Raw genomic sequence first — 24,117 nt, forward strand, 5'->3', positions numbered from 1 at the left:
ATTAAAACTATATTATTATATATTAAGTAGCCAATTAATTTTGTTACATTTAATAAAACTAAAATCTTTAAATAAAAATTTATAAGGAAAAAATATGCTAAAAATCAGTAATACAAAATAAAAATCATAATTACCTTGTGGATTAATTAAATTTATTATAGGGTTATCACCAGACACAGAAACAGTTAATTCCCGTAAACTGCTATCAATGTCAAAATCATACTGCTTATTTCCACCAATGCTACTATCAATAGCAAGCAAATTCACTTTACGTGCTTGTAGAGAAACTCGAACAAAGTTTAACACCTAAATAAAATTAAAAATAGGATTAATAGTAAATTCCTTAAACTGTTAAAAATTAATCAAAACTTTTATTCATCTTATTTAGATTAAAACTTATTACAAATAAATATGGCTCTCACAACTGAGATTACTGCATATACAGGGTTGTTAAAATTAAAGTATCCCTATGTAGAGGGCTCTGGAGCGAGTTCTAAAGCTCGTACTGAAGAAAAATTTGGACAACAAGTACAATAAAGATGCGCTCCCCATTTATTGGAAAAAAAAGTTAGTTACAAAATTGTCACTATATGGCACTATGGCAATACAAATCACTTGAACAGTGCCAGAATTGTTCAATGTGTCCTCCATTTTGGTCAACAAGTTTCCATTCAAAGAACAGAATTTTCTATGGCAGAACGTAACATGTCAACTGGAATAGCCAACACATGGCATCTAATGCTGTCCTTCTGATCTGCCAGAGTTTGATATCCTTCCCGATAACCTGATTCTTCAAAAAACCCCACAACCAGAAGTCGCATGGGATGAGCTCCAGTGATCGGGGTGGCCAAGATGTCTGGAAACAATGGCTGATGACCCATTTGTCTGTAAAGCATTGCTTTAGCAATCTTTGGACACAACGGTGGATGTGGGATGGCGCACCATCTTGCATGAATATAGTATTATGAAGGCACCCACATTGTTGCAGCTCTAGTATTGCGAAATTTGCCAACATTTCATAATATCGCTGTCCAATGATGGAAAAGGTGCAGGGTCCAGTCAGTGTTACCTGTTCAAAAAAACATAGCCAATCATGAATGCGGCCATAAATACACACCGCACTGTCACTTTGTGAGAATGCAACGGGACCTCTTGGTTAACTCGAAGGTTTTCTGTTGCCCAAATGTGACAGTTATGTGCATTCACTTGTCCATTTAAGCAGAAGTGGGCTTCATCACTCCAAAGGATGTTCCATGGTCAAGTGATATCCACTGTCATTCTCGCCAGAAACTGAAGTGCATATGTGAAACGAATATCTGCATCATCATGCTTTAGCTGCTGTAGCATGTGCATCTTGTAAGAACAGTACCACAACACCTGATGCATTACTAGCCTTACAATGGAATACGGCATGTCCACTTCATGAGAAACAGCTGACACACTTCCACTACCACATGGAGATTGACTTGATGAATCCATGAGACCCATAGCCACATCTTCAAAACGAGAGGCGTCCACTCGTTTTCGACCTCTACCTGGTTGAACACCAAGATGTCCTGTCGCTTAAAATTTCGCAATCATTTTGCAGACAGCACAAACAGTCATGGGTCCACCTGTGCCTTATGCACTTTTGATGCCAGAATTCTCTGATAGCCGCAGCTGCATTGTTGCTGTTCTGATAGTACAGCTTCACTAATAGTGCCTTTTCTTGCAATGTTGTTGGCATTGATGCTATAGTGCATTCAAACATCTACTGTATGATTTTGAAGAGACAGTTTTGCTTTTATACAGTACAGTAGAGCTGAGTAGTGGTGCTGTGGCAATAACTTATGATTATGTAAATAATGTAAGTTATTTGTGTAATTGTAACTAAGATAGTTACGTGCCATACAGTGACAAATTTTGTAATTAATTTTGTTTTTCTGATAAATGGCAAGTGCATTGTTAATTGTAACTGATGTTCAAATTTCTCTTCAGTACAAGCCTTAGAACTCACTCCAGAGCCCTCTACATAGGGATACTTTAATTTTAACAACCCTGTACATACAAAAAAAATTATCCACTATGTGAGAACTGACAGTGCATATGTTACAAAGAGAGACAGGAGAAGGGATCTGTGGACTCTCAGTATGAGCACTATGAGTTGAACAACAGACATCAATGTTTCAGTTAGCCCACATTTTAATTCAAAAATATGGTGGTAAAAACACAGCATCTTTTATTCCTAGAAATATAAAATCGGCAGTCTACCTGAAACTGAGGCATTAAGCCAGTTAATCAACTTAACCATGTAAATCTTCCCACTGTTCATCTTTTCCATTAAAAAAAAAAAGTGTCCATAAATTTTCTGATGTGGAATGGTACAAGATACATTTATTTTTGGCGAATTCCATTAATGCTTGACAACTTCATGAGAATTTTTAGTAACTAACACCTAAATTTTGTGGCAGGTGCCTTCTGCCCCCCCCCTTTATAAAGAAAAGCGACTTCATCACTGAAAACAAGCCACACATCCTTTATCATTTCCCTTTGAAAGGCACAACAAAACTCACATTGTCTGCTCACATTTGTCACTCAGTTTAATGCCACTTGTAAGCACTGCACAAATAGCAACTTGTAAGCTATCAAAAGCAAATACTTCTGGAAAATATGCCAGACTACTATTTGAAACATATTCAACTCACAGCTACATCTGAAAGTAGACTTTTGCTGTTGTTATTTGGTTTTTAGGAGCATTAGCAACTAAGGCCATATTGCTCCGGGGATATGCGGTGGTCATTCCCTGACCTTTCTGCATTCTTCGTATTTGGTGGTCATGGGCTCGAACCCCGGTCTAATCAAGAACATGTGCTATGCACTGCTGCTCTTGCCCATCTGGCTATGGAGGCACCTGTAGACTTTTGCAAGCTTTGCTCAAAGGTTTCCCTTAACATTGTACTGTTTTATCAGTGATGTGAAAGCGACCGGAACTCTTCGCTTGAAATAACATCCTTTGCTTTCAAACTGCTTATATCCACTGAAAACTGACACATGTGGAAAGTCCTTTTTTGCAATGTGTACAAAAGTCACATTGTGCATTACTCTTTGAATCTGCCTTTGCAAACTGAATGATACAGAATTCTTTTGTCCACAGAGAAGCCATTTTTTGCAGAAATGATGAAAATTGCACATCAGGTAAGTATTTAATAAAAATAAATTCTAGAATTTATCTATCATTTCACATTTCAGAATTTACTGTTGTATTCATAGTTAGTATTTCTGAACATCTGAGAGCATTGAACACATTTACTTCTCTTTGACTCCCCTTATATAATCAATTGTGAAACTCAGAAAATTGTTTCTTCAAAGTTTAAATTAAAAAATATATTAGTATTGGAAAAATTATGCATAGAAGCAAGCTTCTATACCATCAGCCAAAAAAAAAGAATTGTGTAACCAATATCACCTTCTCTTCATTTACTCACTTATTTCAAGTATTTTTCAAGGCCCTCCTTAAATTTAGATAAACTTCCAAAACGTAGATAGGAGTTTACTCCACCAGTTAATCATCCTGTGGCTAAGAAAAGTTTTCAGATACCTATCCTAGAATTATTTTCTCATGATTAAATTTATACCCTCTTGTGTATGTCATATGACTAATGTAAAGATGCCCTCGGAATTTTTAAGGTCTTAAGCATCTCAAGCTAGTCACCCTCCCCCATAAATGCCTAGTTTTCAAACACCATATGCAACTCCCTCTTGATAATAACACCTTCCCTCTGTACCCATAACTAATTTTAGAAAAGGTATAACCTACAAGAGATCATACCTTTTCTAAAATAGAATCACCAAACCTATTTCAATATTCAAGATGTGGCCTAACCATTGCTTTATGCAGAGATGTGTTTTTTGATAAACTAGGTACAGAAATGATGATAAGCCACTGTGCATGTTGCTTGCCAGCATTTTCACTCCATATTTGCTGTTGGCAGTTGATAGTTTCATGGAACCATATGCTACCAAGCAGTGCACTATCTTCTTTTAACTGAACATTAGAAATAAAAACTATCTTATAATCATGTAATACTTTACTGAATTTTCCTAACCTAACTGCATGTAAGAGTTTCATTATGATTAGCTAGGTAAGGGAAAGTTAGCATTGAGAATCTTGTACTGAAAAATCCACAATGCAATTTGACTGTTCTATGGAACATTACCAATGAACATGTAATGGAAAAGCAGTATGCCAGTAGAGTTTTCACAGACTCTTTACTAAACCTTAGACTTTTTCACATAGGTTATTTAACATATACAGAACAAATCTTCATAGGAAGAAGAGCTCAGATAAAACCTTGTATTTAATGGATGGTCAGATAGCTGCCACTTATCTGACCATCCATGAAACTTATATAAGTTGTCCAGAAACACACTGCTTGGTGCTAATCATTAACAATTTTCCCAGTTTTCATGTCATTGGGAAGACATCACAATATGTGCCTTTTTGTCAATCATCATCAGTAATTCAGTTATTTGACTGGTTAGTTCCTCTGATGAGCTGTCGCCATCTTTGTCTCTCTTGTGACTGGTCAGTTCCTCTGATGAGCTGTTGCCATCTTTGTCTCTCTTATGCTGTTTGTTTTAGTTCCTCAAAATTTCGAGGTCCTGCTTCATCCAGCAACATCCTGATGAAGGTCTTTTTTGGTCTACCCCTAGGGTGTTTTCCCACCACAGTCCCCTCCATTACATCCAGAAGCAAACCACCATGTCGAATTACGTGGCCCACCCATCTGAGTCTAGTTGATCTTATTCTACCTAGAATTTTCCTTTGTTCTTCACACATCTTAATACTTCCACATTTGACACTTTTTCAATCCATTTAATTTTTTCCATCCTGCACCAGCACCACATCTCGAAGGCCTCAAGTCTCTTTGTTAGAATCCATGTCTCTGCTGCATATAGTGCCACTGACCAGATATATGTCATTACTATCTTCTTCCTGATTTCCTGCAACATCTTCTGTGTAATCAATGAGAGTTTATTCTTGAAAGATTGTTTTGCCATTACAATTCTGGATTGAATCTCAGTTTGACATGAAATGTCCTGTGTAACTAACTGTCCCAGATACCTAAAGTGCTCTAGCTGTTCTATTCTTACTCCATCGATCTCAATTTCGAAGGGAATTAACCTTTTACCCATCATTATTGCCTTTGTTTTCATCACATTTATCCTCATTCCATACTTCAGCACTTTCTTATTTAGTCTTTTGATCATTTTTTGCAGAGTAGCAGGGCAACCTGCTAGTATGGCCTGATCATCTACAAACTTAACAGCCTGTACTTACTTATCACCTATTTTAACCCCCCATTTCTTATTTCCAAGTACCTCCTTAAACCAGGTGAAAGTAAGCATCCCTATCTTACTCCCTTTTTAACTTTAGCTTTTTCTGCCAGTTCTCCCCTCACTCTTATCACTGCATTTTGTCTTCTATATAAGTCATAGATCAGTCCAATAATCTTCTTGCATCTGATTTTCTCAAGCAATGGGAACAGTTCTCTCCAGATTACTCTATCAAACACCTTCGTAATTCACAAAACACACATAGAGATTTCTACCCATGTTATACATTTTCTCCCCCAATTCTCAATGTTCCAATAGCATCTCTCGTCGATCTGCCTCTGCAAAAACAGCACTGTGAGTCATCCAAAAATTATTCAATATGACTCTCCATGCAAACTTTGATAACTTTCAACAGAATCTTGGATGCATGGGTAATAAGACTTATAGTTCTGTAGTTTTGCCATATTGTTAGTGTCATCTTCTTGGGTATGGGAATTATGATCAAAGTGCAGAATTTCTCCAGCCAATGCTCATCCCTGTATATCATCTTTATCAGTTCAAATAAGGCTTTCTTCAGATTTTCCCCACTGTATTTTAAAAACTCTGCAGGTAAGTTGTCAATTCCTGGTGCTTTGTTATTGCTAAGGGACTTTAAGGCTGTGTTGAATTCATCTTTAGATATTTGCTAATGCTAATTTCCTCCTCCATGTTTTCTTGTTCTTCTAGTGCCCTATTCCTCCATGTGTATGTGCTTAAATCATCATAAAGTTCTTCAACATATCTCCTCCATCTTTCCTTTTGTTCTTCAAAGTTCAGTACTGTCATTTCCTTTTCATCCCACATTGCTCTCATTTGGATTCTGCTACTCTTTCTCATTACCTCTCTGATTTTTCTATGTGCCAAGCCCACTTGACCTTGTTCGAGCATTTCAATCTCTTGACAGTTCTCTGCCAACCACTATTCTCTAGACTTCCTACATTCCCTATCAATTTCATTCTTCAATCTATAATAGTTTCTTTGATCACAGTCATTTTTTTGGCCTTTCAGTCTCCTCCTCTCATCCATTTTCTGCAGTAAAATATCTGTGATCCAAGGCTTCCTCCTAATTTTTTTGCTCTTATCCAGAGCCACCGATGCAGCTTTACAAGCCATCTCCTTGATTAAAGACCAATTTTGCTCTAGATCAATCGTAGTCTCCTCAGCAGCAATAACATTGGTCAGATCTTGAAAAACATTTTTTACACTCTCTTTTCTAAATTTCTCAATGTTCCATCTCATGAATGATTTCCTTTTATTCTGGCACTTCAATTTTAGTTCCGCATTCATCTTCATGAGTGAGTGGTCTGAACCTCCATCCATTCCCGGATAGGACATTGCTTTCTTCACTTGATTACAGTATCTCTGTTTAACTAAGATGTAATCAATTTGGTACCTTTGTGAGTCGCCAGGATTCTTCCATGTATACCTTCTGCGGAGTGGTGCCTTAAACCACGTATTTTCTACCATTAGACTCCCTTCTGTACAAAACTCTAGTAAGCGTTGACTTCTTGTGTTTCTCACACCCAGACCAAAGTTCCCCACAGTCTTTTCTTCCCTTCTCTCTCCAACCACCGCATTCCAATCCCCCATAATTATCACATTCTCTCTCTCTCTTGATCTGGTTTTGTGTATTAATTCCTCCAACTGTTCATACGTCTCCTCAACTAATTCGTCAGCACTATTTGAGGTTGGCATAAAGCTCGTATAATGACCATGTCGACCAGATTTGCCACAAATCTGACCATGATAAGCACAACTTTATAGTCTCCACTTACAAATTCATCTACTTCACTCCATCTTGTCTCTGCTACTCCAAGCACAGCAATATTTTTTTTTTTTTTTTTTTGTTAGTTGTTGGTGCATTGGCTTCTATGGCCATAATGCACCACCCAAAGTTTTTGAATTTTACTCTGATCCAAGCCAGAGGCGGGATTCAAACCCGTGACCTTTGGGTTGCCAGGCAGGCACTTTACCCACCTGGTTAGCCCAGTCGGTGCATATCAATATTATTCCTGTGCATTTCTCTTTTTTGGCACTCTCCAGCTTTCCACATTTCAACATTGTCCTGATTCCACAACAGAGATTTCACAAGTTGATGACCTGGGAAGCCTTGACATCTCCCCGAGGCCCAATATCACCATCAGCATTCTTTTGTGCTACAATGATTTTGTAGCTACCAGATCTATCAGCCATCTCTAGCTCACTCATCATAGGATTACTTTGGTTGTTGTTTGTTTGTTTGTTTGTTATTTGGATTTTAGGAGCATTAGCAACTAAGGCCATATTGCTCCGGGGATATGCGGTGGTCATTCCCTGACTTTTCCGCATCCTCCGTATTTGGTGGTCATGGGCTCGAACCCCGGTCTAATCAAGAAGCGTGTGCTATGCATTGCTGCCACTGCCCACCTGGCTACGGAGGCGCCAATTACTTTGGATATGCTTTCTTTACAGGGTAGTTTCCCATTGCTTTCTCTGTCCTTATATATATATATATAAACAGGAATATATATATACATATGCATTATTCAATTAGTTTTGCACTATTATCCCTCTTCCTCTCTCAATGTCTAGCTAATGTCCAATATATTAATGATTTTTGAATTTCCTTAAACATATTTTCATGTTGGTTTGTACAGGCTTAGCCCCAATGAATAAATTTTAAATTATAGCCAGATAAAATGTTAAGTATTTATGCTATGCATAGGCAAACAATCAGCTGACTGTTAGAACTAAGAATGTTCCAACTGTCAAAATAAACACGTCTATAAGTAGTTAAATGCTACCTGATATCATAATAACCCTACTACAATCCAATTTTGTTAACAAGGTTATCACTAAGAAAATCAAATAACTCTTCTTAATACCACATTTTCAACATAAAAATAAAATTCAGGAGCACATAGTAACCACGTTAAGCATAGACTTGATATAGACAGTGGCCAACAGTGCCACTGTCTATATCATTTAAAAATATAATAAAACATCAAAGATCCTAGCAAAAGCACCTAATTCCTAATCTTACAAGTGCTGATCCAAACCCATCCTAGAGTATTCGTTGTAATGTAGCCATCCCATAATCAATCTTACCTACAATCTCAACAGGCAAATTATGAGACATCTTTGGCAAAGGATGCAAAGAAAAACAGAAAAGACTTCTTTACTTACAGGTATTCCCGACTTTATGAATTAATTCGTTCCTAGCATGCACTCGTAAAGCAGAAATTTATTTCCCATAGACATAATGTTAAAAACAGGGGTTACGTTCTCAACAATGAAATTAGTTAGCTGAGTAGTTTATGTTTAAACAATGATTGATTTATCCAAAGAAATGAAAACATAGCCTGAAAAATCATGAAAATTATAATTTAAAGTAATTATTTATGACTTAATAATGTTAAAAGAATGTTTATTCTTCATCATCATTGACTAATGCACACTCATTGATCACTCATTGTTGGTTTGTTGCACAAGGAGTCTTCTCCTTCAGAAATGTTTCAAGAGGTGTTTGTTTCCAAGATAACCTCTTCTCTTTTCTTTATAAATTTCACAATAGCATGCATAAGCATTTTTTAACAGAATGCACAAATTGCAACTAACACGATTCACATGAAGCTTAAAAAAAAAAAAAAAAAAAAAAAAAATGAAGAGATGATTCTGAAAATTTATTTATTTATATATTTTCATATGATTGAAAATTACAGTGAAGGGGAAACACATTTCACCATAATAACGTAAAAACCCAAAAAATTCCAGCTATCGGTATTTTCACAAATGCAATAACATCGAGTTTACTACCCGTTTGTAATTGCTTGAACTAACAGAAAAGACCAATAAATCGGAAAGTGCAAATTGTTTTTATTGTTTTATGGTCATGACCTCCAGAAATGTGCTTTAGAAAAATATCACAAAAGGCTTCAAAATAGATTCTTATAACAGAACATATGATAAGGATGAAAGTGTGGTGCGTTTTAATAATTTGAATTGGTAACTAATACAATTTACATTATAAAATGACCTTTTAGGGAGATAAATAGCTTAGTTATATAGCGAAAATTTCGACTTCCGAGGTCTTGGAACAAATAACTAAAAAACAATGTGCTATTAGGTTCACGTGCAATATTTTCAAGATACGATGGTGTTTCTGGAACACATTAATATGATAAAGTGGGGTGCACTGTAATGTATAGCTAACACATGGTTTGAAATGCAGTATTTATGAATGTTTAACATTTCATTTTTTCATTTCATTAATGTTCATATTTTCGATTTTGTTGATATTTGATACTTGCAAAAAAAAAAAAAAAAAAAAACTCATAAACCCGGGAACTCATAAAGCGAAAACTCATAAAGCAGGGAACTGCTGCTATACAAAAGAAGGGGATGAATCAGGTTGGTCCACTTAATATCGATATTTCGAGTGTTGATAATCCCTCAGATAGCTGACAAACTGAAAGAGAATGTTGCATCTACATTTACACATGAGGAATTCTGTAAGGAAGTAGAGGACAGAAGCTTATTAAACTCTAACAGGGAGCTAAATTATATTGTAATCACTGCGAGCAAAGTGGAGGAGAAATTGTTAAAGTCAGACCTAAGAAAGGCACCTGGGGTGAATGGGATCTATCCAGTTATATTAAGGGAGGCAGCAAAGGAAGTAAGCAAACCCCTGTCCATAATTATGAGAGCATCCTTGGATTCAGGTGAGGTGCCCATGGACAGGAGATGTGCAAATATATCCCCAATTCACAGAGGAGGATCAAAGGGTGACATGAGTAATTACATACCTGCTAGTTTAACTTCTGTTCCAGGGAAAATAATGAAGTCACTGATTAAGGAAGGATTGCAGAATCATCTAGACAAGACTGCAGTAATAATTCAGATACAGCATGGGTTTGTTAAGGGGAAGTCTTGTCTGACTAATTTGATTGGATATTATGATGTGGTCACAAAGCAGCCAGATGCAAAAAATAATTTTGATATTGTATACTTGGATTTCAGGGAAGCTTTTGATACTGTTGCACATGGAAGATTACTGTACAAATTGGAGCAGTACAGCATTAAAGGAAAGTTGCTACAATGGATGAAAGGGTGGTTGAGTAGAAGACAGAGAGTGGTAATCAATGGATACTGCTCTTCATGGACTGATGTCATTAATGGAGTCCCTCAGGGTATTGGGTCCATTGTTGTTTTGTATATTTATCAATGATATTAATGAAGGTATATTTGGCTTAATATCCAATTTGCAGATGATACCAAGCTTGGCAGGGTTGTTAATGACAGTATGCAACAGGATCTAGAAAAGCAGGGCAGATGGGCTGAGAAGTTGCAACTGAAGTTTAATATTAACAAATGCAAAGTACTGCATATGGGTAAAAGTAATCCCAGAGAAACGTACCAACTGTGTGGTACAACACTCAGGGTGATAGAGAATGAAAAAGACCTGAGAGGAATTGTGCAGTCAGATATGAAGTTTTCTGAGCAGTGCAGACAGGCTGCCAGAGCAGGTCATGGGGTTTTGTCAATGATATACAGGAACTTTGCTAGCGGGGAAAAAGAGGTAATTATCTCTTTGTATAAGACAGGCTGCACCTTGAGTACTGCATGCAGTTCTAGAGGCCTCATTTTAGGAAGGATGTAGAGTTGCTAAAACCAGTAAAGAAGGGCAACAAAATTGGCGACGGGAATGAAGGAGTCCTCTTGCCAAAAAAGGCTTAAGTCCTCCAAACTGCAGCATCTGGAGACTAGGCACCTGCAAGGCGATCTGATTGAGGTGTACAAGGCCTTGAATGGGTTGAGCAGGCTCAATGCTGATGGGATTCTTTCTCTTGCTCAGATTACAAACCCGAGGGGTCATAAATTCATATTGAGGAAAGGCAGTTGTAGAATATATGTGTGGAAATCTGCCTTTAGCTAGCAGATTGATTGCTGGAACAAACTTCCATCTGTGGTTGTGGAAGTTGATAGCTTAAATAAATTCATGGAAAAACTGGACAAACTTTTATAGCAAATAGAGGTGTGAAATGGAATTTTTTTTTTTTTTTTTTTGACTGATGCTGTATAAGCTTTCTTTCTTGCATCATATGCCTCTGCTAATACTAATGTTCCAGCTTATTTCATAATTCACCTATACTTGTCCTCCTAAAGTAGGAGGTTGCATACAAGGTAACAACTAATGTTTCAACAGACTGATGTGTTGATGAGTGGTGTGATTTATAACATGTTCATCCCACATTGTGAGAAGAGTTACACTACTGAAGCAATGCACACATTAAAGATTACCTGGGGGAACATATTAATGCAGTTAGCAAAGCTGATTATGAATGGTCTGCCAGTGCAGGGCACTTTTGGGAAGAGAGAGCCACGAAATTGCTACATGCAACATGACTATTACTGATAGCCCACACAAATGTTAGTACCAAAAATTAACTACAGAATAGCAGTATTAATTATATTTGTACTCAAATGAAATGAGCCCTAGCACTTTGCCAGCTCTCTGACCATTTCTAGGGTATACACCAATGTGAGAATTTTTAATTTCTAGAATCCTACAGTAATGAAGAATTAGTGTTGCTGTGTTTCTTCTACGACTATTCTTTGTGAATATAGTGTTTACCATGACTCTAAGAAGATTTTACTTCTAAGATGAGGAATTAGGTGCTTTTGAAAGCTTCAGGGATTATTATACTAGTTTATTTTTAATGATGTTATTCTTTTAATTTTACTATTTTAACTTTTACAGTATTATTAATATTCAGTTTATTTTGTTTTATATCTTTGTAAAATACTGCATTCTGTAATAATCTATCAACAATCTGTTTGGTTTGTCAGTGTATTCTAAACTTAATCATAAAAAGAATATATATATATACAGAGATTAGCAATGCTATATTCTAATCACAGCACTTTTACATACCTCATGCACATCTGACTTTTCTAAATGGAACACCTGACCAGAACTGGTAGAAGCAATTTGTTCGTAAGATTGGTAACCTGGATGTGAATGATTTCCACAATCTCCAGTAAGAACAAAAACAACCTAGAAAGAAAAAAAAAGGGTAAGAAATTATATTATAAAATTACAGTATGTTTTTATCTAGTTATCATTATCAATCACATTGAATCACTGATTATCAAACAACCACACTTAATATATAATATAAAATTAAGCATCTTTAAATTAAATTTTATCAATGAAATCAAAAATAAATACAGATTATAATGATTTTGTTAATAAGGGCTGCAAGATAATTGAACAATTATAAAATATTTATATTTTTTAATACAATCGACTCTGTAAAATCTGGTACATTTTACACAAAAAAAAAAAAAAAACGCCTTTTATAATCCAGAAATATTAAGACAGCAATTCAACACGTGTATCAATGATCACATTCTTCTTCTTTAAGAATCCATGGAAAAAAAGGGAAACAATAGCATTTCTTTCTTTATCATATTCTTGTAGGATAATCTGTTTTTACAGCCAGAAGGATTTAAACTGCACAGATAATGCAATAGTCTTAATTCTCGGCAGAACAAACTTGCCTTTGCAAAAAGCTATCCTGGAATTGCACTACCAAATATATAGGTCTATAAAATGTTAACTGGCCATTTCTTTAAAAGATGAGACTGCTATAATAGCATGTTTCAGGGCTAACTATTCCCTCATCAGACCGCAGGTGGTCAATAGTGAAAACAAACAGACAAAACAGGTGTAAAGAATTGTTCCATGTTTTGCCTGCATATAATATCAATTTTCAAAGATGTAATAACAGAGGAGGAGAAAAAGCAGTATGTACTGGAACTTAAGAACAAGATTGAGCTTCTGCAGACTGCTCAGGACCAAGATATCGACAAGAAATATTACAACTTTCTGAAAGTGATAAAGCCAAAGAAACCTATAGGGAAACAGAAATCCAAAGAAGAAAAAATTAGTCAAGAAACACTTGTCATGATAAACCGAAGACGACAAATGAAGAGTAAGAAAAACACTGACAGGGAGAAAATTGAGTATACTGAGTTATGCAAAGCCATTAGAAAGAGACTCAGAGAGGACATAAGAAGATTTAACACAAGAAAAGTAGAACAAGCATTAAGGGAAAACAAAGGATTTAAATCAGCAGCCATGAGCAGTAATACAGAAAGACAAATGATACTGAAACTGAAGAATAGCGATGGTGTACTTATAAACAGCAAAGAAGGCATAATTCAAATAGCAGAAGACTACTATAGAGAATTATACAAGGAGTGAGGGAATGATACCAGCAGTGGAGAAGATGAATTGCAAAGTAGCAACACATACGACATACCCGATATTCTTCCTGATGAGGTAGAACATGCATTGAAGAAAATGAAGAATCGGAAAGCCCCGAAGGGAGATGAAGTTACTGTAGAGTTGTTAAAATTGGGAGGAAGAGACATAACACAAAAACTGGCAAGGCTCTTCACAAAGTGCATTAGAAAAGGTGTGACGCCTAAGCAGTGAAATAATGCAATCATAGTTTTGCTGCATAAGAAAGGAGATAAATCAGAAATTGGAAATTATAGACCAATTAGCTTGTTATCCCACATCTACAAGTTGTTCACAAGGGTCATTACTAACAGATTAGAAAGAATACTTGATGAGAATCAACCGAAAGAGCAAGCTGGCTTTAGGACAGGATTCTCAACTATAGACCCTTCACGTAATATCACAGCTAATGGAGAAAGCAAATGAATATAAAACACCATTATGCCTGGCATTTGTGGACTATGAAAAGGCATTTGACTCCATACAGCATAAGGCAATGTTTCGGGCACTGGAAAGACAAGGCATAGATACCCCATATATTATTATTTTGAAGAAAATATATGAGAGTGCTACCTCCTTTATTAGACTAGACAAAGACAGTAGGAAATTTAAAATCGAGAAAGGAGTTCGACAAGGAGACACAATATCTCTGAAGCTGTTTACTGCTGCCCTTGAGGAAGCTTTCAGAAGATTAGACTGGTCGCAGAAAGGAGTCAATGTGAACGGAGAGTACCTAAACCATTTACAATTTGCAGATAACATTGTGGTCATAAGCCACGATCCCAAAGAATTAGAGGAAAATCTTAATCAGTTATGCACAGTTAGTAATGATTTTGGACTAAAGATGAATATGGCTAAAACAAAAGTAATGATGAACAAGTATGCCACGGAAAGGGAAATAATGATTGAAGGAGCAGTAATTGAAAAGGTGGAGTCATATACTTATCTGGGACAAGTTATTAGCTGTAATAATGATAAATTGCTGGAAGTCAAGAGAAGAATAAATTTTGGATGGATAGCATTCAGGAAATATAGTCACATACTGAAGAGCAATATCCCAGTTTGTCTGAAACGTAAAATAATGAATCAATGTATACTCCCCACCATGACATGGAAGTGAAACTTGGGCACTCACCAAAAGAATGGAAAAGAAGCTGAGAACTACACAGTGAAGAATGGAATGAATTATATTGGGAATCAGACTGTTAGATAAGAAGAGAAACACATGGATTAGGCAGCAAACTCAAGTAAAGGACATTCTTATCAAAGCTAAAGAACTAAAATGGTCTTGGGCAGGACACATAGCTCGAAGACATGATGACAGATGGACTAAGAAAATAACAGAATGGTACCCAAGAGGAGATAGAAGAAAACCTGAGAGACAAAGGCGGAGATGGATAGATGAAATTCATGAGTTTTTGGGTAGTAAATGGATGGCCAGTGCTCAAAACAGAAGGAACTGGAAAGTTGCTCATTTTCAATCCTGCAGTGGATTGAAAATGGCTGATGATGATGATGAGAGTGACTTGTTACAAAGGCAAATTTATACTGTAGCAATTATGACCATTGCATTATCCATGCAGTTTAAAGTATGCTACCCACAAAAACAAATGGACATAAAGATGTCATCAACATTTAGCTTATTCGATTTACTTAGATTATTAAATCCGTCAATCAGATATCCTCAGAAGCCTAGTTTCCAGATGCTGCAATTTGCAGAACTAAAGTCTTTAATACTAGTATTAGTAGTGGTAACTGATGAAAGAAAGCAAGCTTATGCAGCATCAGCCAAAAAAAAAAAAAAAATTCCCATTTCACCTATCCATTCCCTCCAATAGGTTATCTAGTTCATCCTTGATTTTATTTAAGCTATCCACTTCCAGAACAACAGATGGAGGTTTGTTACAGCAATCAACCACCCACTAGGTCAGGAGTTGGCAACCTGTGACTCGCGATCCACATGCAGCTCTTTAAACATGTAACTGCAGCTCTTTAACTTTCAGCTCACATGATGCACAATTTGAAATGGAGTTAGAGGACTTAAAAATCAAAGACATGTGGAGTGCAAGACTAAAATGCATTAAAACTGAAATTAAGGATTTGGAGAGGCAAAAGGCTGCCCTTTCAATTCTACACGAAAGAATGGCAATAGATGAGTTGAAAATACAAGACCAAATTGTGTTCGATGCGCGGAGTAGCTTACCGGACAAGTACATAAATTTGAAAATATTTGCGTTTGGACTTCTCTCAGTTTTTGGTTCAACATATTTCTGTGGGCAAATATTTTCAAACATGAACTATATTAAAAATAAATCTAGAAACCGTCTGAACAATAAGAGTCTCTTAGCATGTTTAAAGATGAAAATTACGGTAAACTCGCCTCATGTTGAGAGACTCACTCAAGACTACTGTCCAACTTCAAACCCACAGAACCAACTTGTCATTTTCCTCATTTATTCATTCAACTGCCGTTTTCTGGAACAACCTTCCTTCATACGTATTTCCTGAAAATTACAATCTACAGAAGTTCAAGTCCAATGTCAACAAATGTCTTCTTTCGTCTTCTCATCCTCCAACCCAAGCACGGTACTAAGTACTATAGGTTCTAATACCTCTCGTGCTTGGGGTTCACATAAAACAAAAAAAAAAAAAAGTTCAGCAGCAAAAGTCACATTAATTCATACCTAATTGGATATTTGCTACATTTTTTCAGTATTAATAAATGATATTTGAAAATATATATTTTTATAATATATATATATACAAAATATATATTTTTATAATATATATATATACAAAATATATATTTTTTAAATTATGTAATATATATTTTTTAAATAAAACACCTTCCCACTCTATTCCATTTCTTAAAAAACTCTCCCCCCCCTCCTCGAGCTGAAGTGCGGCTCTTCGGATTCTCTTTTTTTTTTATTAGATCAAAAATGGCTCTTCACTCAATAAAGGTTGTTGACCGCTGCACTAGCTGAAGGCAAACTTCTGCATATTTATTCTGCAACCATCCTTTCTCAATTTGAGTTTATGCTCCTTTATGTATGAAGTCTGAACAAAAGGAAGAATTCCATCAGCACAGAGCTTGCTCAATCCATTCAAAGCCTTAACACCTCAATCAGATCACCTCACAGGTTCCTAATCTCCAGATGCTGCAATTTGCAGAAATGAAACCGTTTATGGTAAGAGCACCCCTTTTTTCCCTTCACCAATCCTGTTGCCCTTCTCTGTATCTGTTTCAGCAGATCTACATCATTTTGAAAATGAGGGCTCAGACCTGTATGCAGGACTCAAGATGTGGCCTGATTACCTGCAGGTCTTTTTCATTTTCCACTACCCAAGTGCAGTATCACAGAGTCAGTACATTACTCTTGGGTTACTGCTACCCATATGCAGTATTTTACATTTGTCAAGGTTAAACTTCAAATGCCATTTCTCAGCCCATCCACCTATTATTTCTGGATGCTGCTGCTGCAGTAGCATATCATCATTACTGTAATTAACTACCTTGCCAACCTTTATATCATCTGTAAACTTGGACATTAAGCATGATATACCTTCATCAATAACATAGTATAAATTAAAAAACAACAACAGACCCAGCATTAAACCCTGCAGGACTGAACTAATAACATTAATCCATGAAGAACAGTGGATATCCAGTGCATATCCATTGATCGCCATTCTCTGTCTTCAGTAACATGCCCTTAATGCCACACTGCTCCAATTTGTACAGCAGTCTTTTATGTGCAACCGTATCAAAAGATTTGCTGAATTCCAAGAATATGATATCAAATTATTTTTTGCATCCAGTTTCTTTGCTACTACTACTCCATCATAGTATCCAATCAAATTGGTCAGACAAGATTTTCCTTTAAAAAACCCATACTGTGTCTGAAGGCACATTACGGCCATGTTGCCCTTGTGCCATAAAACTCATAAACAAACAAACAAAGCTGTGTCTGAAATATAACTGCAATCCTGTCTAGATAGTCCTACATTACTTCTTTAATCAGTGACGCCATTATTTTCCATTGAACAGAAGTTAAGCTAACAGATCTGTAATTACTCATGTCACCCTTTGATCCTCTTAGTAAATTGGAGATACATTTGTACATCTTTAGTCCACAGGGATTCTCATGAATCCTAACATGCTCTCATAATTATAGCTAAGAGTTTGCTTACCTCCTTTGCTGCCTCCCTTAATATAACTGGATAGATCCCATCCACAACAGGTGCCTTTCTTACATTTAACTTCAACAATTCTGAAAATCAAGCCCCAGACTAGAGCAGCAATGCAACAGGCACAAAGTAGCAGGAGTGCTGTTATAGGCCTGATGACTCTGATGAGTACAACGAACAACTGTACAGAGAAATAGAGTGGGCCAGTAAATCAGAATGTCTTATAATGTGTGATTTTAACTTCACAGATATTGACTGGAACATGTGAGTTGGTCACTTGCACACTAGCAAGACTTTTTTGTTGATTTAGTAGATGATTCTTTTCTACAGCAGCATGTTTGAAAGGCAACCAGAGGGAGTAATATTGATCTGATTGTCACCAGTAATGATTTGTGCATTAAGAATTTGCAGATAAAGGAACCACTAGGTAGCAGTGATCACAGTGTACTGATGTGGGATTTACTTAAAGACGTAACTACCATCAAGGATAAAGGGAAGGTTTTTGCTTTCGTAAAGATGACTACAGTGGTCTCAAACGGTTTTTCAATTCTATATAGTGGGACCAACTGATAATGTTACAAACAGTAAATTCTAAATGGGAAGCATCAAGGAATTAATCAAAAATAGCAAAGACTTCTATAACAGCAAGACTAAAATAGCAAAGCCTTCTATACTAATATATAAACTCAAGAAGGAAGGTGTTGAATCATGTTGGTCCACTTGATATCGATGGTTTGACTGTTCATGATCCTGCTCAGATAGCTGACAAACTGAATGAGTATTTTGCATCTACATTCACACATGAGGAATTCAGTAGGGAAGTGGAAAACAGAAGCTTATTAAACTCTAATGATTCTGTAATAACTGAGAGCAAAGTGGAGAAGAAATTGTTTAAGGTAAACATAAGAAAGGCACCTCTGGTGGATAGGATCTATCCAGTTATATTAACGAAGGCAGTAAAGGAAGTACCACAGTTATGAGAGCATCCTTGGATTCAGGTGAGGTCTCCAAGGCTAGGAGATGTGCAAATGTATCCCCAATTCACATAGGGGGATCAAAGGGTAACATGAGTAATTAAAGACCTGTTAGTTTAACTTCTGTTCCAGGGTAAATAATGGAGTCACTGGTTAAAGATGCATTGCAGGATCATCTAGACAAGACTGCAGTAACAAATCAGACACAGCATGGGTTTGTTAAGAGGAAGTGTTGGCAGACCAATTTGAAATACAAGTATATCATACACTTGGATTTCAGCAAAGCTTTTGATACGGTTGCACATGGAAGGCTACTATACAAACTGGAGCCGTATGGCATTAAGGGAAAGTTGCTATATGGTTAAAAGAATGGTTGAATGGGAGAAGACAGAGTGTTAATCAATGGACACTGCTCTTCGTGGACTATTGTTATTAGTGAAGTCCTTCAGGGTTTGGTATTGGGCCTATTGTTGTTTTGTATATTTATCAATGATATTTCTGAAGGTATATAAGGCTTGATGTCAAAATTTGCAGATGATACAAAGGTTGGTGGGGTTGTTAATGACAGTAATGAAAGTATGCTACTGCAAAAGGATCTTGGAAAGATGGGTAGATGGGCTTAGAAGTGGCAATTGAAGTTTAACATTAACAAATGCATAGAACTGCATATGGGTAGAAGTAACCCCAGAGAAATGTACCAACTGTGCGATACTACACTTGGGGTGGTAGAGAATGCAAAAGACCTGGGGTAATTGTGCAGTCAGATATGAAGTTTTCTTAGAAGTACAGACAGACTGTCAGAGCAGGTCATGGGGTTTTGTCAATGATATACAGGAACTTTGCTAACAGGGATAACAAAGTAATTATCCCTTTGTATAAGGCAATGGTCAGGCCATGCCTTGAGTACTGCATACAGGTCTGAAGGTCTCATTTTAGAAAGGATGTAGACTTCCTAGAACGGGTACAGAAAAAGGCAACAAGATTGGTGAGGGGAACAAAGCGGGTCCTCTTACCAAGAAAGGCTTAAGACCTGCAAACTGCAGTGTCCGGAGACTAAGCACCTGCGAGGTGATCTGACTGTGGTGTATAATGCTTTGTACAAGTTGGGCAGGCTTAATATAGATGGGATTTTTCCTCTTGCTCAGATTACAAGCCTAAGGGGGCAAAATTCAAATTGAGGAAAAACAGTTGCAGAATAGATGTGCAGAAATTTGCCTTTAGCCAGTGGATAGTTGATTGCTAGAACAAATTTCCATCTGTCGGTGTGGAAGTTGATAGCTTAAATAAATTCAAGGAAGCACTTGACAAACTTTTAAAGCATATGGATGTGTGAAGTGGGATTTTTTTTTTTTTTTTTTGGCTGATGCTGTATAAGCTTGCTTTCTTGCATCATATACCTTTGCTAATGCTAATTTCTCTTCCATTTTCCTCTCAGTTATTACAAAATCATTTAGCTCCCTGTTAGAGTTTAGAACTACTCTATCAAGTGGATCTATATTATTCATCTCACTTCCTTCTAGCATTTACATAAGTAGTCTTTACTGTTTTTCTTTACATTCTTTTCCAATGATTTCTCATAAACTGACTTGACTTGCCTAACCTCATTTGTGACTTGATTACAGATTAGTTTATATATATATACACGCTGAGTGATCATGAATTATGACCACCCCTATGAAAACTGAATGCGACCCATTGACCACGTTAGGTACAAGAGTGTGGAGTTAGTCGACCTACATAGCATAGATAAGGTGTCAGTGGTTCAGTAGGTAATAAAATTCTGAGCATGATGGGCAAAAGGAAGGATTTATCGGACTTTGATAAAGTGGAGAAGAAGGCGTGAGCGTGTTCTTGATGAGCTGGTGCCTCAATTTCCCAAATGGCTGAACTGGTGGGGTGTTCAAGAGTCGCTGTAGTTAGTGTACAGGGACTGCCATCAAAATGGTCAAACAAAGATCCAACAGCAAAACTGCAAAGGTTGGCAAAAAGTTTATGTTAGAGGTAGGCACCAGTTCTGACGGCTCGTACAGGTGAACAGGCACAGCACTGTTGAAGAGTTGACTACCCAATACAACATAATCCAACCCGGAACAATATCTGGCATGACCATGCATCGCACACTCACACGTATGGGCTATACCAGCAGACAACTCATACAGCATCCTCTCCTAACAAAGGTTCATCGGCGTAAAAGACTCACCTGGTGCAAAGAGCATGCAAGTCGGATTTTAGAAGACTGAAAGAAGGTGTGCTGGTCAGATGAGTCATGTTATTTACTCCACACCATGGATGGTCGTGTACGGATTTCGCATCAACAACATGAGGCTCTTGATCCGTCATGCATGGTATCAAAAGTGCAGGCCGGTGGCGGTTGTTGTATGGTGTGGGGTATGTTTCACTGGCAGGAACTTGGACCGCTGGAACATGTGGAACAACATATCGGTGGTTTCTGCTATCGCCAACTGCTGCTAACTGTGTACACCTCATTATGTTACAATTTTTCTCAAATGGCAATGGTGTCTTCCAAGATGGCAATGTGCCGAGCTATCGGGCATTTGTTGTGCAGGAATGGTTTGAGGAACAGTTCTGACTTCCAGCATATCGATTCGCCTCCAAACTCCCCTGATATCAATCCCATTGAGCACTTGTGGGACACTATGGAAAGGCATATCAAGCGTCTGGATACACCAATCACCTCCATACCTGCACTGCTGATAGAATTACACACAGCTTGGTTGGCCATACCTCCTGAATGCTTCTGACATCTTGTTGAATCAATGCCATGCCAGATAGCTGCTATAAAGAGGGCAAAAGAAGGACCTACGACGTATTAGGTAGGTGGTCATAATTCAGTGATCACTCAGTGTGTGTGTGTATATATATATATATAATAGGCTTCTATATCACTTGATAATTTATATGCATCTCATGCATTTTTCTCCTCTGCCATATGTCTTTTTAGTTCATCTGATATGCACTTAGGTCTAAGCCTTGAATGGTATTTCGCAGTTGGTATAAAAAGTCTAGTAGTTTTGATAATTATTTCCCTGAATGCTTCCTATTTAAAATGTTGTTGGTAGCGTCATTAGTTGGTCCCATTGTACAGAATTTAAAAACTATCTGAGACCACTGTAGTCTCCTTTATATCTGCCAGGGGCAAAGTTTGATCACATTGTAGTGCAGATATCATCTTTTAAGGGCACAAAGGGTGATATTGTTGAACACGTTGGCACTAATTATATTAAGAGTAGGAGACCAGCGGAATTACTTAACAAGTACAGATCAATATTGAAAAAAAGCCATGAGTTAGGTTGAATTTGAAAGTGTCAGAAATTCTGCCCACACACGACAGGAGGGAGTATATGATGCAAGCCTTGTCGATCAATTCGGCCCTGGTGAGATTGTGCAAAGCTCAAGGGGTAGAATTTTTTTCAGCCTGGTCTGTGCTTGTTAACAGGAGAGACTGCTTCTACAGGGATGGGATACACTTAAATAGAAAGGATGCAAGAATATTTGCTGATACTATCGAGGCAAAGTTAGTTGGGTCAGAAAACTGCTAGCTTGGGGGGATACATGCACTAATAGATTAACAGTAGCCGCTGGCAGAAGTGAAAGTGATTCTTGCACTGCTTCTATTGAAATGCAATTGAGCAGCAGCCTGGAAAGCAAGGCAATGGGGATTTCCAGGACTGCTGGTAATCATAGTGCAAGAAGTAAATACATGGGTGTGTTAGGATAACTAAGACTAGAAACAGGTGATTGTATACTTGCATATACACCAATGCCAGGAGCATAGCTAATAAATTTGATGAGCTGGAAGGGCTAATCAAGATATCAAAGGCAGATATTGTTGGGATATCAGAAACGTGGTGTCACACAGACATAAGCAGTGCAGAATTGGAATTTGGGGATTACAATGTGTACAGAAAGGCTAGACAGGACAGGAAGGAAGGAGGGGTTATGCTGTTAGTTAAGAAACATATAAAATCTAAGGAAGTGCATCCAATTGATGTTGGTGGACAATGCAATGTTGAGTCTGTTTGGTGTGACATAAGCACTGGGAAAAGAAAAATGACAGTAGGTGTGTGTGTTATAAGCCTAATGACTCTGATGAACAATTGTACAGAGAAATAGAGTGGGCCAGTAAATTAGAGTGTCTTATAATGGGGGATTTTAATTTCCCAGAGATTGACTGGAATTTGTGGGTAGGTCACTAACACTAGCAAGGCATTTGTGGATTTATTGGAGGATTGTTTTCTACAGCAGCATGTTCAGGAGGCAAATAGAGGAAGTAATACTCTTGATTTGATTATCAGTAGTGATTATTCATGCATTAAGAATCTGCAGATAAAGGAACCACTAGGTGGCAGTAATCACAGTGTGCTGAAGTGGGATTTACTCAAAGAGGTAACTACCATTAGGGGTAAAGGGAAGGGGTTTTCTTTTGTAAAGGTGACTACGGTGGTCTGAGACAGTATTTAAATTCTATATGGTGGGACCAACTGATGATGTTACCAACAGCAAATTCAAAATGGGAAGCATTCAATGAAATAATATTGGAAGCTACTAGGATTTCCATACCAACTAAGAAATATTCTTCAAAATTTAGGCCTAAATGGATGTCAGATGAACTAATTTGACATGTGGAAGAGAAGAAAAATGTATGGGATACATTAGCATTAGTATTAGTAGAGGCATTTGATGCAAGAAAGCAAGCTTATGCAGCATCAGCCAAAAAAAAAATAAATAAATAAATACATATAAATTAACAGGTGACAGAGAAGCCTATTATAGATATAAGCTGGTCTGTAACGAAGTCACAAAGAAGGTTAGGCAGGCAAAGGCAGATTACGAGAAATCTTTGGCAAAGGATGCAAAGAAAAACAGCAAGGAGTTCTTTACTTATGTAAACTCTAGAAGGAAGGGGATGAATCAGATTGGTCCACTTGATATCGATGGTTCAACTGTTGTTGATCCTGCTCAGGTAGCTAACAAACTAAATGAATATTTTGCGTCTACATTCACACATGAGGAGTTATTCGGGGAGGGGAATGCCAGAGGTGTATTAAACTCTGGCAGTAAGCTAGATAATTTTGTAATAACTGAGAGGAAAATGGAGGAGAAATTGTTGAAGATAAACATAAAAAAGGCACTCGGGGTGGATGGGATCTATCCAGTTATATTAAAGGAGGCAGCAAAGGAAGTAAACAAACCCTTAGCCATAATTATGAGAGCTTCTTTGGACTCAGGGGAGGTACCCATGGACTGAATATGTGCAAATGTGACCCCAATCCACAAAGGAGGATCAAA

The 24,117-nt window shown here is 37.2% G+C and overlaps 1 protein-coding gene across 1 annotated transcript in view; it reads right to left on the reverse strand.

The window, feature by feature from the left end:
• The window catches only part of LOC150087903 (hemicentin-1-like), a 1,496,027-nt gene that overhangs the window by 1,424,570 nt on the left and 47,340 nt on the right, over positions 1 to 24,117 (reverse strand). Inside the window, exons 3-4 of the mRNA XM_090369959.1 lie at positions 12,269 to 12,391; positions 135 to 306 (exon numbers count right to left, since the gene is read on the reverse strand). Coding sequence (XP_090226085.1) covers positions 135 to 306; positions 12,269 to 12,391 — 295 coding nt within the window. The remainder of the gene's footprint in view (positions 1 to 134; positions 307 to 12,268; positions 12,392 to 24,117) is intronic.

This window comes from Mastigoproctus giganteus, chromosome 3 (assembly GCF_048544385.1).
Source record: "Mastigoproctus giganteus isolate SK-2022 chromosome 3, ASM4854438v1, whole genome shotgun sequence".
Lineage (NCBI taxonomy): Eukaryota > Metazoa > Arthropoda > Arachnida > Uropygi > Thelyphonidae > Mastigoproctus > Mastigoproctus giganteus.